This window comes from Gossypium arboreum, chromosome 6 (assembly GCF_025698485.1).
Source record: "Gossypium arboreum isolate Shixiya-1 chromosome 6, ASM2569848v2, whole genome shotgun sequence".
Taxonomy (NCBI): domain Eukaryota; kingdom Viridiplantae; phylum Streptophyta; class Magnoliopsida; order Malvales; family Malvaceae; genus Gossypium; species Gossypium arboreum.
Window position 1 is genome coordinate 45594797 of NC_069075.1, and position 17648 is coordinate 45612444.

Below are 17648 nucleotides of genomic sequence, written 5' to 3' on the forward strand. Positions count from 1 at the left end.
TTTAGACAAATTAGTCCGATTTATCTCTCGACCTTACCAAACTAATCTAAAATTGTTGAATTAGTGTTAAATAACATCTCCTTTCAGTTTCATTTATCAAAAATTTCCCTTATGGTCATCAATCATAGGTTTTGAAGTTTATTCGATTTAGTCTAATATTTACGATTTAGTCCCTGTACTAAAATCTAACTAGACAACAGTTCAATCAACCAACCACCTAATATTTAGCCATTCATCCTCATTTCTAAGCAAACAACAATCAAATAAACACCTAAAGCATGCATTAAATTAAGTGTAAGAGATAAGGTTAAGAAAACTTAGGGTTATCTTGAAATATGATTGAAGTAGATGACAATGGTAGCAAAGATAATGTGCATGAACTCTAAAGATTATATTTTTATCTAAGAAACTGAAAATAGGACTGACTTATATTAAAAGCTCGGATGAAAATGAACATACAATGCAAAGTCCAAGTACTTAAAGGTAAATGCCACCTAGCTACAATAAAACTAACTAATAACTAACACCCCAAATTTATATTTGAAAACCCTAAAAATAAAAAAGACAACTCCAAACCTAATCTGAAAAGATGAAAAAACAAAAGTAAATTAGCCCCCTAAACTTGAGCGAAAACGACATTTAGAAAAGGGCTATGACGACATCGAAGCTTAGAAGTCGTGATACCCTATACAGTGTTGAATTGAAGAGGATCAATGCCCTTCATTGTGATATCATGATATCCAAGCATGTGTATTGTGATATCCAACCCCTATTTCATGACCATCATGGGTATTACGATACCCAAGCTTAGGTATCATGTGTTTGACGTGGAGAAAAATGACTGCAGGGGTAGTTTTTGTCTAACACCAATCAAAATACAATGTCAAAGGGCATTTTGGTCACTAAAACTTAGGTTGTGATCAGCTGAAGAAAGGGATGCTTTACTTTATGTAACACCCCTATCCCGTATCCGTCGCCGGAATAGGTAAAGGGGCATTGCCGGACTTGAAACTCATATCAGAACAGTAAAAATTTTGAATTTTTTTTTTGAAATAAAGAACATTCCTTTAGATAAATTCTAAAGACAGACAGGGATACAATTTAAACTTCTATAAGTACACATTCAAAAGATGCCATTTTCGCATGGCTTATATACATTAACCAAAATATTCTTCTGCCACTGGTCTATTCTACACATGCCATAAAATAACCCAAAACATAACAGTACCAAGCAGTGGATAGTGATAGTGTAACAAGTTGCTGACGATCCCCAAGTCTGTAGCTTCTAAGTGAGATCTATAAAATAGAGGAAACAAAGTAAACGGAGTAAGCATTACAATGCTTAGTAAGTTTTAAGCAGTGTCAACAGATAACAATCAAATTATAACATGGTTGTTCGTATTTTTATTTCACTCTTCCTTTGGGTATATCATCCCTTTACCGAATATGCACATCTCATCATATACAATAGGCAGATAAACTTTCACATAAAAGTGAGCTCATGTAACATAGATATATTGTATAATTTCACATAACCTTTCACACTGATCCGATGCCACATAATCATAGGAATAGTCTCATAGATTGCTCACGTATGCATCACATAACTACCTTATGATTTAGTTCAAATCAAGCTCACATATAAACTCAGAGTACATACCTGTTTAACCTTTCGCATTGAATATATTTATAAGCAATTCTTATTGCAAAGTCTTATAGCTTTAAACTCTACTCGGATTATAGGCAAGACCTTTAGCTCAGATGAAATCTCCAGACGAAGTCAGCGGGTCTTAACCCGGACATAGTCACCACATATAGTCATCGGGTCTTAAATCCCGGATTTACATCACAAAGTTTCATGCATATTTATTCACATGTTACAGCATTCACATCAACTATCATATTTGTAATTCATTTGCCTCATCAAATATCTAATAAAACACACCTTCCACAGTTTGTCATTTGGCCACAGTATATATATACACTTTCACGTTCATCACATTGGCCATTCGGCCTTATCTCATATATACACATTCATCATCACATAAAATTCTGAATCAAAATATAAATTTTCATATATTCACATAAACTTTCATGTATACACTTTGTCTTGGCTGAATCTACATCTATCATTTTCCAATGAATAATTCAATTTCAAGCCATACTATCATTTCATATTCGAATACTTATAAACTTACAATTTCACAATTTTAATATCAAAGATCCATCTAACACTCATATATCATTTTATAATGTCACAAATTAGAATTCACGTATGGGTTTAATCAATAGCTTATGAGCAACTAAAACAAGTTTTATCAATGTTTACAACATAATCACATATTCTCTACAAGCTATTTTCCTGAGCAACAGTCGTTAAATTATTTGTAACTGGAGCTACAAAACTCCAAATGATGTGCCGTTAATTTTCCATGAAAATAGACTCGTATATCTTCTATCCACAAAATTTTCAGAATTTTTGGTTTGGCTAATCAATACCAGATTTTTCTTAAAGTTTCCACTATTTTACTGCTTGACTATTCTGACTACTCTTCACTAAGAATTGAATTTCTCATTGTACAGAATTCAAAATATGTTTTTGTTTATTTTTTTTTGAAACTAGACTCATTAAGGAGTCTAAGCATATAAATCTTATCTTATAATCATTTTTGTACGATTCATAATGATTTTCCAAATACTAGATAGGGGATTTCGGAGCCATTCTGACTCTGTCTCACACAACTTAAAAAAATCTCATTATCGGCAACCTCTTTACTTACACGATTTCTTTTATACGAAACTAGACGCATCAAGATTTAATTACATAATCCATTCAGCCTTTAACTCAATTCCCACAATTTATGGTAATTTTTCCAAAACACACTACTGCTGCTGTCCCAAGCAGATTTATACAAATTTACTCTATAAAGTTCTCATTCACATATTTAAAACATAATATCATATATGCCATCATTTAGAAAAGTCATTGACCTTAACATATATACTTAATTCATATTCATCCCATTTAAAAACTTAAAACTTACAAAGGAATCAAACTCAAATACTTAAGAACTTACCTCGTATCTTTCTGAGTAGTTACGGGTCGGCTATTTTGTCACTTTAGTTTTCACCTTATCCGAAGTTGTCCCTATGTGCTCTTAAGCTTAATTGAGTAAATTAAGTATATCAACTTCATATACTTCACTTAATCAAAGCAAGAAATACAATTATCCTCACTATCTCACACATATACGTTCAGTCAATCATTACTATGTTACAAGTCAAGCCTAGCTTAGGCTAGATCGAACATATATAATCTTTTAACTCAATTTACTTAATCAAGACATATTAGTTATCAAAGGTTGACCATGATACACATAGTGAGCTCCATTTTTTTTTTAACTCACATTCGGCACATAAAAACATACACAAAATTTTCCACACAAGCTAGTATTTTAGTAATTAATATGATACAAGTTAAACCAAAAGTTTACAATAAAATTACAAGGTACATACATAGGGTCCATATACATGTTTATTTTAAAACACCACCCTTTAAACCCTCTAGCTCTACTTACAAAAGACTCTCATAACTAAAATCCATAAGTAAGTCATCCAATTCCACCATTTCAATAAGTATTTTATACCAAATCTAATAACTAAATGTTATTAATGAGATTCATACCAAGACCGAATATTCATTAACAACCAAAGCATATATTCAACAATTTAACAATGTGTTTAACCTCCATGGCCGAATAGATCCTTTCTATTCCATTTAACTACCATAAATTTAAAGTATTTAAATCAAGTTCATGAGTTTCTAATTTCATTACTTCAACCATTCAAAGCCTATCTAATTTCTCAAATAGATTTCTAATACAAGAATTAAGCCAACCTACTAACCTTAACACCCACATTCGGCAAGTGACCACACACACACTCTCATAACCGAATTTCCATACTACTAAAACCTCTATACACATATTCCCCTTATTCATCTTCAATTTAAGCTCCCAACTCATAAAACATAAGGAATAGAAATCATCTTCTAAGTTTCCTACCTTAACCGAATGCCCAAATCACCACAAGGATCAAAATTCACACATGGGCTCAATCAAAGACCTATCCATCAACTAAAATTTCATAAAATCTCAAAGAATTTACCTAAAACTTACCTTAATTAAGCAAGTAGAAGACCGAATGCCTAGCTTCTTTTCCCCCCTTTTTTTTTTCCTCCTTAGTTACGGCAATAAGAGAAAACAAAGAGAAAAGTTTCTTTTTTTTTTTATCACCATTTTTTTCTTTTATTTAATTCATGTTTTCAAATTATAAACTATTAAATATTATTTACTAAATATAATATACACATAATGCCAAAATCATAACATCATTACCATCCACTAATGTTAAAAGTGGGCCATTTGACATGCAAGTCCACAACTTTAGTAATTTAACATTTTAATCACTTGGACATTTGCCTATCATATTTTTAAAGCTTCTCAAATATGTCCTTTTTAGCTAATTTCACATCCAAATGACAAAATTAAAACATGAAATTTTTACACATACTTATTCACAAATAATAAGCATAGAATATAACAATTAATTATTTTTGTGACTCGATTTTGTGGTCCCGAAACCACTTCCGACTAGGGTCAAATTAGGGGTGTCACACTTTAGGTTAGAAAGCTCTTTAGTTTTAGGGTTTCTTTCATCTTTTAGTCTAAGTTTAAGTTAGTTTTCTTTTCCATAGCTTAGGGTTTACTTTTCCTGAACATTTTCTTGTTCTTCTTAGTGTTAATGGTAGTTAGTTAGTTTAGTTATCACTGTAGCTAGGTTTATTTACATGTTTAGTACTTTAAAATTGGTTGTAATCATATTTTAAACTTTAGTTTAACGCTATTTAAGTTTCTTTTCTTTTCATATGTTAAACCTCTCATATTTAGTGTTCTTGTTTCTTTTTCTTTGTGTTAGTTGCTTTTCATTTAAGTTTATTAAGTTAAAAATCAAAGATTTCATCTTTTTGTTCAAGTTTATGTTAATGGCTTCCATAGTTGTTTCTTTCATGTTCATTAACTTTAATATGGTAATGGGTAACTAAACCTTAGGTGGTTGGTTAATAGAAATGTTATCTGGTTACTAAATCACAAAACTGATCTAAATCGAATGGACTTTAAAACTTAGGATTTGACGACCTTAAGGAATATCAAGATAAGTGAGACCAAGAGGTAATCTTATTGGGCACCAATTCATTAGTCCAGGGGTAGTCGGTGAGATTAAGAGATAAACTGGACTAACTTGTCTAAGTTGTTAAAGTTGAGATTGAAAGGTAAAATGAAACCAATTTAGGAGTGTTAATGATTTAGACCCCTAATTCAAAGGTTAATTAACAATATGGAAATGAACAAACCACTGACAGTTATTGTACTTGGTAGTTTTATATTTTGCATTATTTACAATTTAGTCATTTTCTATTTTAGGTTATTAACTAGTTTAATTTCTCTCAAATTAATGGCTTTCCATACTATAGCAATTAGTGAGTAGCTAGCTAAAATCCTTTCTTTCATGCGCTTTTGAATAGAAATCACTAAATCGCTGACTCTCTTGGGTTCAATCCTTGGAATACTCTAGTGTTCCATTGTAACACTACAAATATTACAACTGACCTATCACACTTGCAGTAAAGCAACAAATTTTACATTTTATTCTAATTCCTGAGTGTTGATTCTATCTCTTCCTCATCGATCAAGGGAGAGACGGTCAATTGACAGACAGTAACGGACTCATCAACAAGATCTGTCTTTGAAAAACACTGTAAGTTTCATTTAAACCCATTAGGAACTGAAACAAGCATTGTTGAGTGACATGATCAACTTTCTGTAACACCCTATACCCGACCCGTTTGCCTTGCCTGAATATCAGAATGTCACACCACTGTCACACATCATAAACATTACAAATGGTCTCGTTATTAAGCAGGCATATTCCAATTTAGCTTTTGAATAATTACAAGTCACATATATTCCAGTCATCATTAAAACGTACTCAACATTCATCAAACGAACTTAAAACGAGAATTAAATAGGTTTTTAGAGCACTAAACAAAAATTTAGAGTTATTCACGTAGGTATCGATATTGAATCAAATGTATCGATATTTCTTTCAAATGGTATCGATACTGCTTAGAAATTCGATACCAAAACAACATTCTATTTCTCACTTAAAAATCAAAATCTTAGAATTTATCGGTACATTTCGAAAAGTATCAGTTCTATTACCTCGAGTACCGATACTCGTAATATGGTATTGATACCAAATTACAATACTGGCTTCCTGCACATCATAATATCATAGAGGTATCATTTTTATAACCTGAATATTGATACCTCTACTTCAGACAGTAAAACTTTAGCATATAATAACATACAAACCATTCCAACACAGTTCTATTCAACATGCATCTTTTACCATATCAAATAAATGTCAGAACGACTATAACAACAATTTCAAACATCGAAAATAAGTCCGAGCAAGAATCAATATACCAAGGTCCAAGCCTATAGTTCCTAGGAATAATTAAGCTATAAAATATCCAAAACATCATGGCAATATCATGCAACAGTTCTACCACATTATTCAACGTCCATTGACCATACATACAGTTCATGGCACTTCAACATAGTAAGTATTCAAACTAAAACAATACCAATGAAATAATTATAACCTCCATCAAAAGTGCTAGAAAACTAAACCCATAAAATATCATGAGGATCACAACAATAATCAATCCAAGTCTAACCGCATTGCCTTATCCCCACAATTCAAAGAATAATATTAATACCACCCACGCAAATACTAAAGCCTAACTTGGATCACTTTCTTGGTATCCCCGCACCATTCACACTGCAAACGCTAAAATTTGCAATGGTTAAAGAGAGTAGGTGAGCTTAAAAAAGCTCAGTGAATGTCAGAGTAACCACAAAGTAAACAAAATATCAAAGGTTAAATAAGAGCATACTGCAGCACATTCACAATCATATTCTAACCTAGTCAAAATAACATATTCACGTTTCATTAAATTATAAAACTAGCATATACCCTTACATGCAACAGCACTCAACTTGCTTATGTATATAATTAATTTAATAATAATTATCAAGACTAAACAATGTATACATGCTTTAATAACTCACAAGTTTAGCTTATGTATATTCACATGCATTCACAAGTTAAATGAAAAAGACCTAAACCACAATTACATACGAAATTTTCTATTAGAACATACTGACAGTTTCATGAAACTTAAATAAACTCATTTAGGATATTATTCACATGTTTATGCATCCATCTTACAATATATAAGATCACATTTAAGCGATAATTTGACACTTAAGGCTATGAAACATAAAAGTGTCTTTATCACAACACATCGGATACACGGATCTCTAACACACCAATTGACTCATAGAGTCGAACATATCCCAAAAATTGAAACATAAAGCTAACACTCTCCAACACACCAAACTTGTCCCATTAGATAGAGCGTAGCTCATATTCCCTTATCTCTCCAATCTGTCCCAAGGCCTCAATGACCAAAAACACGATCCTATGGCATGTCAACTATATCCAATGGTTTCAAGAGATCACAAGGCCAAAATATCCACAATTACACAATTTTAATTGCTGATTTAATGCACATCATCTCTATTCATATGCATCAGTTCACATCACTGTCTCTTACACATTACACACTTATTAGATTCACATTTATGTGCACTTCCACAATAATGCTCATTGAGCTATCACAAATCCAACCACATATATGTGCATTAAAATTAGTATATCATATATCACATACAAGTATTCTCACATATTACCTATTCATAATAATATGACATACCACAATTTAACACATATGTACTTATCAAAATATCGTTTACTTCCACTGCATATGTGCATTATTAGCATATTATTATCGTTGTTATTTGGTATGTATATCATGCCCATAACACAATTCACAATAATCATCACATATGTCTCATATCACAATATCCCATCATAATAATCAATCCATAATTATTCGTATAATCACATAATTTTCCAAAATAAAGCAAATGAATTAGAAAGCTTACACTCAGAACTTAAGATAGGGATTTAGGCTATTCCTAAGCTCTCAATTACCACTATGAATCGTGTCTACAAGTAGCGATTCCAAACACTCACCATTTGTGCTTTCGCCTGGTTGTCGAAAACTTAGACTAGCTTTTCCTTGCCTTCATCTTTAATCGTTGAAGATCCTAATGATTCTGAAGCTTCAACAAGGTAAATCACACAACAACACATTCAACAATCAGCCAAAGACTCACTTCAAATAATCAAAACACAAGCCTTAGCTAAATTCTCTTATAATCCGACATAGCAAACTTGAAATTCAAATATCTCGGTCTATACTTAATATTTTTTCCTAAAACGAATTTCATTCATGGGACAGATTCTCAACCTTTAAACTATGCAAAACTACCCAATTCATGGTATCAAATTTTTTTCGAGAAGTCATGGCAATTTTCATGAAAATTCTTTAAATCCTTAGAAATCCTTAACTAAACTTTAAAATAATATTAGAAACCTTCTAATCATATCAAAACTAATTGAAAAACACTTTGAAACCAATTTTTTACCTAAAATCCCGAAATTCACCATTAACAACCCAATTTTCGACTTTTATTTAAAACATGCAATTTAAAAATTAAAAACTCAATTTAAAGGATCAAATAACATCAAAAACTAATAATGAATTGAATTGTTACCTTAGTTGACGAAAAACCAAACATTTTATCGGAAACTCAAAAAATACAAAAATTCAACAATGGAAAAATCTATGGTGTTATTGGATGTTTTTCTTAAAATATTATGGAGATTTATGGCTTGGGGAATGATAGAAATATAAGAATTAAGTTTGGGAATCAAAATTGAATGAGAGGAGCTTTGGAATGCAATAGACGACCAAAAAAAAAGTGGAAAAGAGACTAATGTGGGTTTTATAAAGAAAGATGAAGGTAGAAATAGGGTGAAAATTAAAATTTGGTTTAATTGTCTTTTAAAAACTCATAATTCTAGACCCTTTTACAAATCAGTCCTTATTTCAAAATTGAAAGTCTCTTAAACATTATTTTCAAAAATTGTTTTAATTTCCAAAATGCCATAGACAAAAACATTTTCAAATACCATGCCAACAAAATTCCCAAGCTCACTAGAGCTAAAATCCCCATTTTACCCTCGAAACTTCTAGGCCCAATTTTGGGGTGTGACACATTCGACCTAGATTGTGCATAACCACAAGGTGAAAATGGAACAAGAACATCATACTCATCCCAGAGCAAGCGTAACTTGGTAAAATATTGTTAGCTTGAAAGGATTAACTTGAGATCGTCGATAGGGAGATTGAATCGGCCTTTGAAATGTTGTGGTGGAAGCAATAAAGATTGTGCAATAAAGAACACAAGGATTTATAGTGGTTCGGCCCCAATTGCCTACTCCACTACCTTAGCTTTCCACAACTAAAGATCTTCTTCAAATCCACTAATTTGGCGACCTTTCAGGACAAGGTTTAACGTTACAATCTTTCTTAAGATTTATGCCCCAAAATTTTAAGATATAACTCCCTTAAGGTTTCTACCCAAGCCTTAAGGATTAACCCTCTCTCTCAAAGAGAAACAAATAAGCAAACAAACAAATAATCCTTACAAGATTAGGATGTTTGTCAATGAAGCACAAATACAAATAAGAACACTTGAGTTAGATTACAATGAAAGCTTACAAGTGTTTACAAGAAAAGGTATGAAAGAATTAAGCTCTAGGTTGTTTGATTGATCTTTAAGTTTTGCACATGTTTCTTGTTGTTGCTAGATCTTTGGAAGATCGTATTTATACCCTCTAATTGATTTCCAACCGTTGTGGTTGTTGTGGAAGTAAATATATCCGTTGGGGATGAAATACCAGGTCATTAACTGCACCTGTAGCAACAAGTATCGATACCTACTAAAACGGTATTGATATTTTTTTGTAATTAATGTAGATTTCAGTGACCATTGGAGCAGGAATATTAATACCTTAGGAAATATATTGATAACTTAAGAAAAGTATCGATACCGGATCGATACCTACCAGGGTTTGAAAGAAATAGATGTCAATTTGGTATCGATTATCAGAGGGGTATCGATATCTTGTAAAATATCGATACTTAGACAAAAAGTATCGATAATTTTTGTCCTGGAGCAATTCTAACTTGTTTGAAAATGGTTAAAACATATTTGAAAATGTTTGACTCAATTGAAACCATTTCAACTTGATTTTATCAAATTGCTGAACTTTACTTTTATTCAAAATTACTTTAATTTGTTATATCAAAACATATTATCCAATAATACTTAGTTTAACAAATATACAAAGATTGAATATGTTTCTTGTTGATGAGATGTGATTTCACGGTGCAAAAAATAAATTTGCAAACTATCAACTTTGTTAAACCTTTCAGCAAGATCATTCCAAACAACAACTACACTAGAAGCAAAAACTATGCCAATTGATATTTCTTTGCTCACCGTGTTCAAAATCCAAGATAGAAAGATACTGTTACAATAATCTCACTGAAAATGAAACACCTTCGATAAAAACTCTTTAGAACAAGTTCCTTCCACAAACCCTAACTAATTTTTGGCGAACAATGTAATCCACACAGATCGACGCCAAACACTGTAATTCTTGATACCATAAAAATGATGGGAAACAAGCAACGCACCTAGAGTGTCAGAAGGATGCAAGTACAACGGATTGTTGAAATCAACTAAAGAATCAGTCGAATTCACCATGGGAAGAACTCTAGAAACAAACAGTAGAAAAAACAAACAGAAAACTTCTACAACTACCACCAGCGATGACTAGACAAGAAAAAGAAGAACGAGCAACTACCACGGCTAGAAACAGATGCCTGATGGTGGTTTTAATACCATGTTGAAATACTAGCGGTGACGAGGTGTTAAGCTCCTGCAACCTCCTGTAACTAATATTGAAGCTTAGAGAAAATATCAGTTTTATTGCTATAGACAATAAAACCACACTTTTTAAGTTACATTGTGCATGCATTTATTCTTTCTTTAACTGCTACTAATAGCTAACTACTAACTACTATCACCAACAATTTAACTAACTGTTATCATCTCTTCTACACTAAGCTTGAGTCGACCAACTCAGGAGGATCCTACACTTGATACAAGCCTCCATCACTAAACATGAATAAGAGCTAAGGAGGATTCAAAGCCTTAGAATGAAAAAAACCTCTAAATCAAAAAGTGAATAATCACCTTGATGCGATGAATCCCTTTCGTATGTCGTAGCTTCTGTAGTGATAAAGTCTTGGCCTTAAAACCAGAATCAACAATTGTATGGAACCTAAAAGAGATCAAACAAAACACGAGTCATCAAAGACTTGCCGAGCAAAGACCATCATTAGCAAAACAAAAAGACTTTGCGCTTGAGCAAAAGACATAATCTCAGAAAAGGATGAGCGAAGAGCGAACACCAAGATAATAGCATTTAGTGAGGAAGGCAAAGGACGAATCTAAGTCCAAAACTTATTATTTCACACATGGTCCTTATAACACTTGAAAACTAGTCGATGGTCGGGTGATGGTATGACAAAGATGATAAGAGTGGATTGTGACTAGCTACTCAACAGCCAAGTGGGTGACCACCATGATAGCCTTGGAAAGCTCTAAATCTCCTTCTTAGAATCCACCATTTGAGTCCTGTCGAAGATCTGAATGGTGAGGATTCTTGACCAAACAAGAGGGATGAGCGGCTAGCTTCTTGAGGCAAATGATGACAGGTTTCAGGTCTGATTAGGCACCCCGAAACTTGAAAAACAAAAATGAGAAGCATGGCGATATTTCAAGAAGAAGGGATTTGGAAACTCGTTGGAGAATTGGCAATTGCGCTTCTATTGAGGTTTTTAATGACCCTTGCTTATGCAATGATGACAAGTGTTTTGTCAAAGGCACTCTTTTGTCGGGTATGGAACACTTGAGAATTTAGGATATGTTACATGGAGATTGTCATACGTGGGACAGTATATAGTTGAGGGCATCATGGCTGCATATGATTTTCAAAGAAATATTAAGATTCGTATTACTTCCCATAGACTGCAAGATCACATTATTATAATAATGGAGCTTATAGGGTTAAATTGAGATATTATCTAGACTTAAAAAAGGCTTTCCACCCATGTTTTACACACTGCTAACGGTTCTTGGCATACTATTTGGTCTTTGTCAATTCCTCGAAAGTCAAGGATTTTGTTTAGAGGTGTTTACATTGTTTTGGTTTACCTCTTTGTTTGCCTGTACTATTCTTTCGTTAATGAATTTTTTGGCTTTATATTAAAAAAAATGGTTAAATGCCAAAAAAAAGAAAAGAAAAAGGAAAGACCCAGACTTGGAAATAGTATATTAAGTTCCTTTTTTTTCTTTTTATAGAAGAAATATGATATAAAGATTAAGAAGGAAAAAGAAAATAAAAGGTTTAAATTGGAAGCTAGATTTTGTAAGTTGGAACCATGAACTGCACGAACAACGTCCATACATAAAACGCTCCTAAATTTTTCAATTTGTTGATAAATTAGTAAATTATAAATATATCCCTCGTTGTTATTGACAGAAAAGCAAAATCATTGTAAAAAAAACAAATCAGGAAAGGTTGATAGAGAGAGATGAGGAAAGGAGGGGAAATGAGAGAGGAAGATAATGAAGGAGTAGTCATGGCGAATGACTTTTTCTGGTCATATACAGATGAGCCTCATGCTTCGAGGAGACGTCAGATCCTCTCTCAATACCCTCAAATTAAAGAGCTCTTTGGCCCTGATCCTTTTGCTTTCTTTAAGGTATCCCACATTGTTTGAATTGTTCCTTTTACTGCTGTTAGATCCGAGGTAACGCAAATGCGACTACATTTAATCCGGTTTTGATTTTGATTTGTTATTTAGCTCAATGGGGATACTGGGTTTTTCGAGATTTAAAATATGAATTTGGATTGAGTTTTAAAAAATGGTATAAATTGAGTAGTAAACTATTTAAAAATATGATATTTGTGGATTTGTTAGATACTTATTTAGGAATGGATTTGAAAATTTTAAAATATTTTTGGATTTGATAAATTCATGCTTTTATCATTGTGTACTGAATCTCAACTAATTTTGAAATTCATATTCCTAATCTGGAATTCACATCAAACATGGTGTTAAATATATCACTCTTTTCAATTTCATTTGCTTTGCCAACTTATTGAGTGGGTGAGATTTTATATCAAACACTTGAGCAGCTTTGCCTCTTTTTTTTTTTTTTTGATTAGTTGTGATTTATTCATCTCCAAAATAGTATTCTAGGAAAGAGCGTAATTTAGCTCCATTATTTTCTTTCTTGTTATGTTGTTCAGGTGTACAAGTGCAGAGGTTGACATTAGGTTTAGTTAGAGTCAAAATCAAGTTTTTACGAAAAGTATGTCGATTATTTGGTGTCATTATTATTGCTTTCCCTCTATTATGGTAACATTCAAATGAAGTTAATTTTTTTTTCAGATTGCTGTGGTGGTTTCACTTCAGCTATGTACCGCAATTATTCTCCATGATGCTGGCTGGCTAAAAATGTTGGCAATTGCCTATTTCTTCGGTTCTTTCCTCAACCACAACCTCTTCTTGGCCATCCATGAGCTCAGCCACAATCTTGCCTTCTCCACCCCCGTCTACAACCGTTGGCTCGGGATATTTGCTAACCTCCCCATTGGTGTGCCGATGTCTATTACTTTCCAAAAGTATCATCTTGAGCATCATCGTTTTCAAGGGGTAGATGGCATCGACATGGATGTCCCAAGCTGCACCGAAGCCCATTTCGTGACTAATACTATCTCGAAAGCCATATGGGTCATCTTCCAACTCTTCTTCTACGCGCTCCGCCCTCTGTTTCTCAAACCAAAACCCCCTGGTTATTGGGAGTTCATCAACTTAGCTATTCAGGTCGCTCTGGATGGGATCTTACTTTACTTTTGGGGTTGGAAATCTTTTGCTTATTTGATCCTTTCAACGTTCGTTGGTGGTGGAATGCATCCGATGGCCGGTCATTTCATCTCCGAGCATTATGTATTCAATCCTGAGCAAGAGACGTATTCTTACTATGGTCCGCTCAATCTTATGACATGGTGTGTTGGGTATCATAATGAACACCATGATTTCCCAAGGATCCCTGGGAACAAACTGCACAAGGTGAAGGAGATTGCTTCCGAATATTACGAAGGCTTGGATTCGTATAAATCATGGAGCCAGGTTATTTACATGTATATAATGGATCGGAGCATCGGCCCTTTTAGCCGAATGAAGAGGAAGCTCTCGAAAAAATCCGCATAGGCATTTCCCATTTTGGTATCTCTTTTGTTGTTCACCCTTCTTGGTTAAATTATGGAGTATTCTTTGTAAAATTCTTGAGCAATCAAATTTCTTTTATGTAGATTTAGAATTTAGACGATAAACTTGATTAATCATTCAAGCTAATAATAGCATTGATGCTATATGGGTCGAAGGGCTCCCCTTCCTCGGTTCTGCTTTCATTTCTTCATATCTCTTCTTGCAAATAATATCAGACTCGCTGCTTCTCTCCTTTGGTAGCGGGTTGAAGTTTTTCAATCTACTTTTATAGAATTTGAGTTTTAGTCCTTTTATTTTAAAAGTTAAAATTTTAAAATATCTAGTCTAATCATTATCGTCATTGGTAGTATTTAACAAATTTTGAAATAAGTACTTATCCTTTTATTGATTAGATTGAGGTTTTAAATCAAAATAATTCATTCCTCAAAAATCAAAACAATTAGACTTAATTTCTAGTTTTTATGTATAGAGACTAAATCTCAAATTATATTAAAGTACGAGGACTAACAATATATATTTATCTATCTATTACTATAAAACCAATTTCAAATCTGAAAATTTACTTTAAAATTGAAATCAATTTATTATCCACAAAAATTCAAGTATTACTATTATCCAAATTTAAATTAATTATGCTTGATAGGTGCTATTTAATAAGTTGAAAAATAAGTGCTAAAAAATAAATATTGAAGATTTAAATATTAAACTTAAGTTATAAAATTGTTTCATATATTACTTAAAATTAATTACGGAATATAATTAAATCGTTTAATAAATATAAATTTTAAATTATAAAAAGATATATTCTATTATGAATATCTTATTAAGTGAATGTCCATTATGATTAAGATAAAGTTTTAATATACTTTAAATTCTAATAGTTATTAGAATTAGATCTCTCTTCTTTTATACTTCTTATACCTATAAATAAAGACTCTAATGAAGTATTGTAATTACCCATTTTGATCAATAAAGTATATTCTCTATTGCTTTAGTATTTTCTTTGTTTTTATTCTCTTCATCTCTCTTTATTTGATAACATGTTTTCAACACAATCTTGCTCAAAAGTGATAGTTCTTCTTATCGACGATCAAATTTATCCTTCATGATTTTCAATATCTTCGACAGCAAGATGCAATATTTTTATAGGAAGTTTCTTTTATTTAATGTTCCATATCTTATTATTATTTTTTATTCTTCTCTTATTATACGTTATCATTATTTTGATTAACTTATTTTACTTTTTGTTCTTAAGGATGGTGAAAGATTTGATACCGTTTTCTATATGAAATCAAGAAATAAGATTCACTCTCAAAGCTTTTGTTTTTCGAAATTTGCTTGAGGATGATCTCTTTGTCTTCATTACAAATGATGTTTATAATCACCACTTCTTGTGGTAACGTAAGTCAATCTAATCAACTTCTTTTGAAATTTGATTTGATTTCTATTAAAAAGTTCAATTTATATAATTCACTACCCGTATCTCTATGAATTTATAAAACCCTTCAAGCATTTAGTTATTGAGATTTTTATGTGAAGATAAATATTTTTTCATTTTAATAGAATTGATTGGTTTGATTATATGATTATTATGAATGTGAGTAAAAATACTTACTTGTTATAAACTTTGGGATATTCACCTGCTTGTGATAATTTCATATCATTGTAAAATTTGAGATAAAATTATGTCATAAGAGAAAATGTTTATGTTTAAATTTTTATAACTGTAAAATTATCTTAATTTGACATTATAATATTTTGTATTTTTTGTGGTATGATATATAAAATATATATTATCTAACCACAATGATTTATTTGTGACATGAATTTATTATTTGTTACGTTTAATATATGTTTTATTTATACCTTTTCATTTTATTTTTATATGAATAAATAAAATTTTATTTAAAATAAATTAAGCATTTATTAAGGTTATACAATAAAATAATTATATGCTTCCAAGAGCTAATATTGCATCAACTGTAAAAAGCTCTTTAAGAGCTTATATTTTAAGTCCTTGTGATGTAAAATTTTGTAAAATATAATATTCTTTTTCAGATCAAGAAGATATATGTTGAATAAAATTTTCATGTGTTTTACATTAAAATCATATATATAAATAACATGAGATACTCATGTATTTGGATTATATATATTCCCGAAGGAATACATTACACTATATGATTGAAATATCTAATGTGCTCTTGCAGTAGCAATATTGTGAAAATGACTTTAACAGTATTTTCGAACGATCTCATTCATTCTAGTGGCTAAGAAAAATAGTAAGTTACTAACAAAAAACCTATAAAATTCTTCCCATTAGTTTTGCTTCATTTCCTAAAGTGAATGTAGCAGTACATAATAGTTATAAAAAATGAAAATATAGAGATTATGATTGTTGTTGTAATTGAGGATATGATTGGAGACTAATCATGACAACATGAATAAATAAATTTTGATTTTAAATCCATGCATATTTTGCGATGGTGACTATGAAATAAAGAATTAATGGAGGCGTTTAGAAGTCTATCCTACTACATTTATTGCATCCCCTGAAGTGAATGCAAAAATAAAGAAAATAAAAGATATAATCATGGACAACTAAAAGTGGAAACATAGTAATAAATAAGAGAACAATGAGAGTTCTGAAGATAACTCTTCAAAGGATAAAGATAACTTATATTACCAATGTGATATGAAAGATTACTGGCCACATATGTGGCATATTCATATTATATTACCAATGTGATATGAAAGATTACTGGCCACATATGTGGCATATGCATAGATATTTTGTTTCTATTAATATTATTTGAGGAAGGATATGAAAATGTAGTAATAAATTCTATCATTATAGATAGAAAGTATTTATCGCTTTATGGTACTAAAACAAACAAATATTATTCCAATATTTGATAGTACAAAATTAGTCGAAAGCTCTAAAAGAGCTAATATATTAATATCTTATGATGATTAATCCATTGGTTTTAAAAGATATTTACTGAGATTATGAATGAGGAAAATATTCTACTGAGATTGTGAATGAGGAAAATATTATATTTCATATGAATCACTATTGCTATAAATATCTATTTTGAAATGATGAAAAAGAGACGATTGTATTATTAATTTATATTTATTTTATAATCTTTGTGACCTTTTGTCATCATCCCCATTA

At 31.4% G+C, this 17648-nt stretch overlaps 1 protein-coding gene across 1 annotated transcript; it reads left to right on the forward strand.

The window, feature by feature from the left end:
• Nucleotides 1-12581: 12581 nt before the first annotated feature.
• On the forward strand, nt 12582-14745 carry LOC108484750 (sphingolipid delta(4)-desaturase DES1-like). Its single transcript, XM_017788652.2, has 2 exons — nt 12582-12937; nt 13631-14745. Exons 1-2 carry the CDS (start codon nt 12767-12769, stop codon nt 14450-14452), a joined length of 993 nt encoding a protein of 330 aa, XP_017644141.1. The 5' UTR covers nt 12582-12766; the 3' UTR covers nt 14453-14745.
• The last annotated feature ends 2903 nt before the right edge of the window (nt 14746-17648 follow it).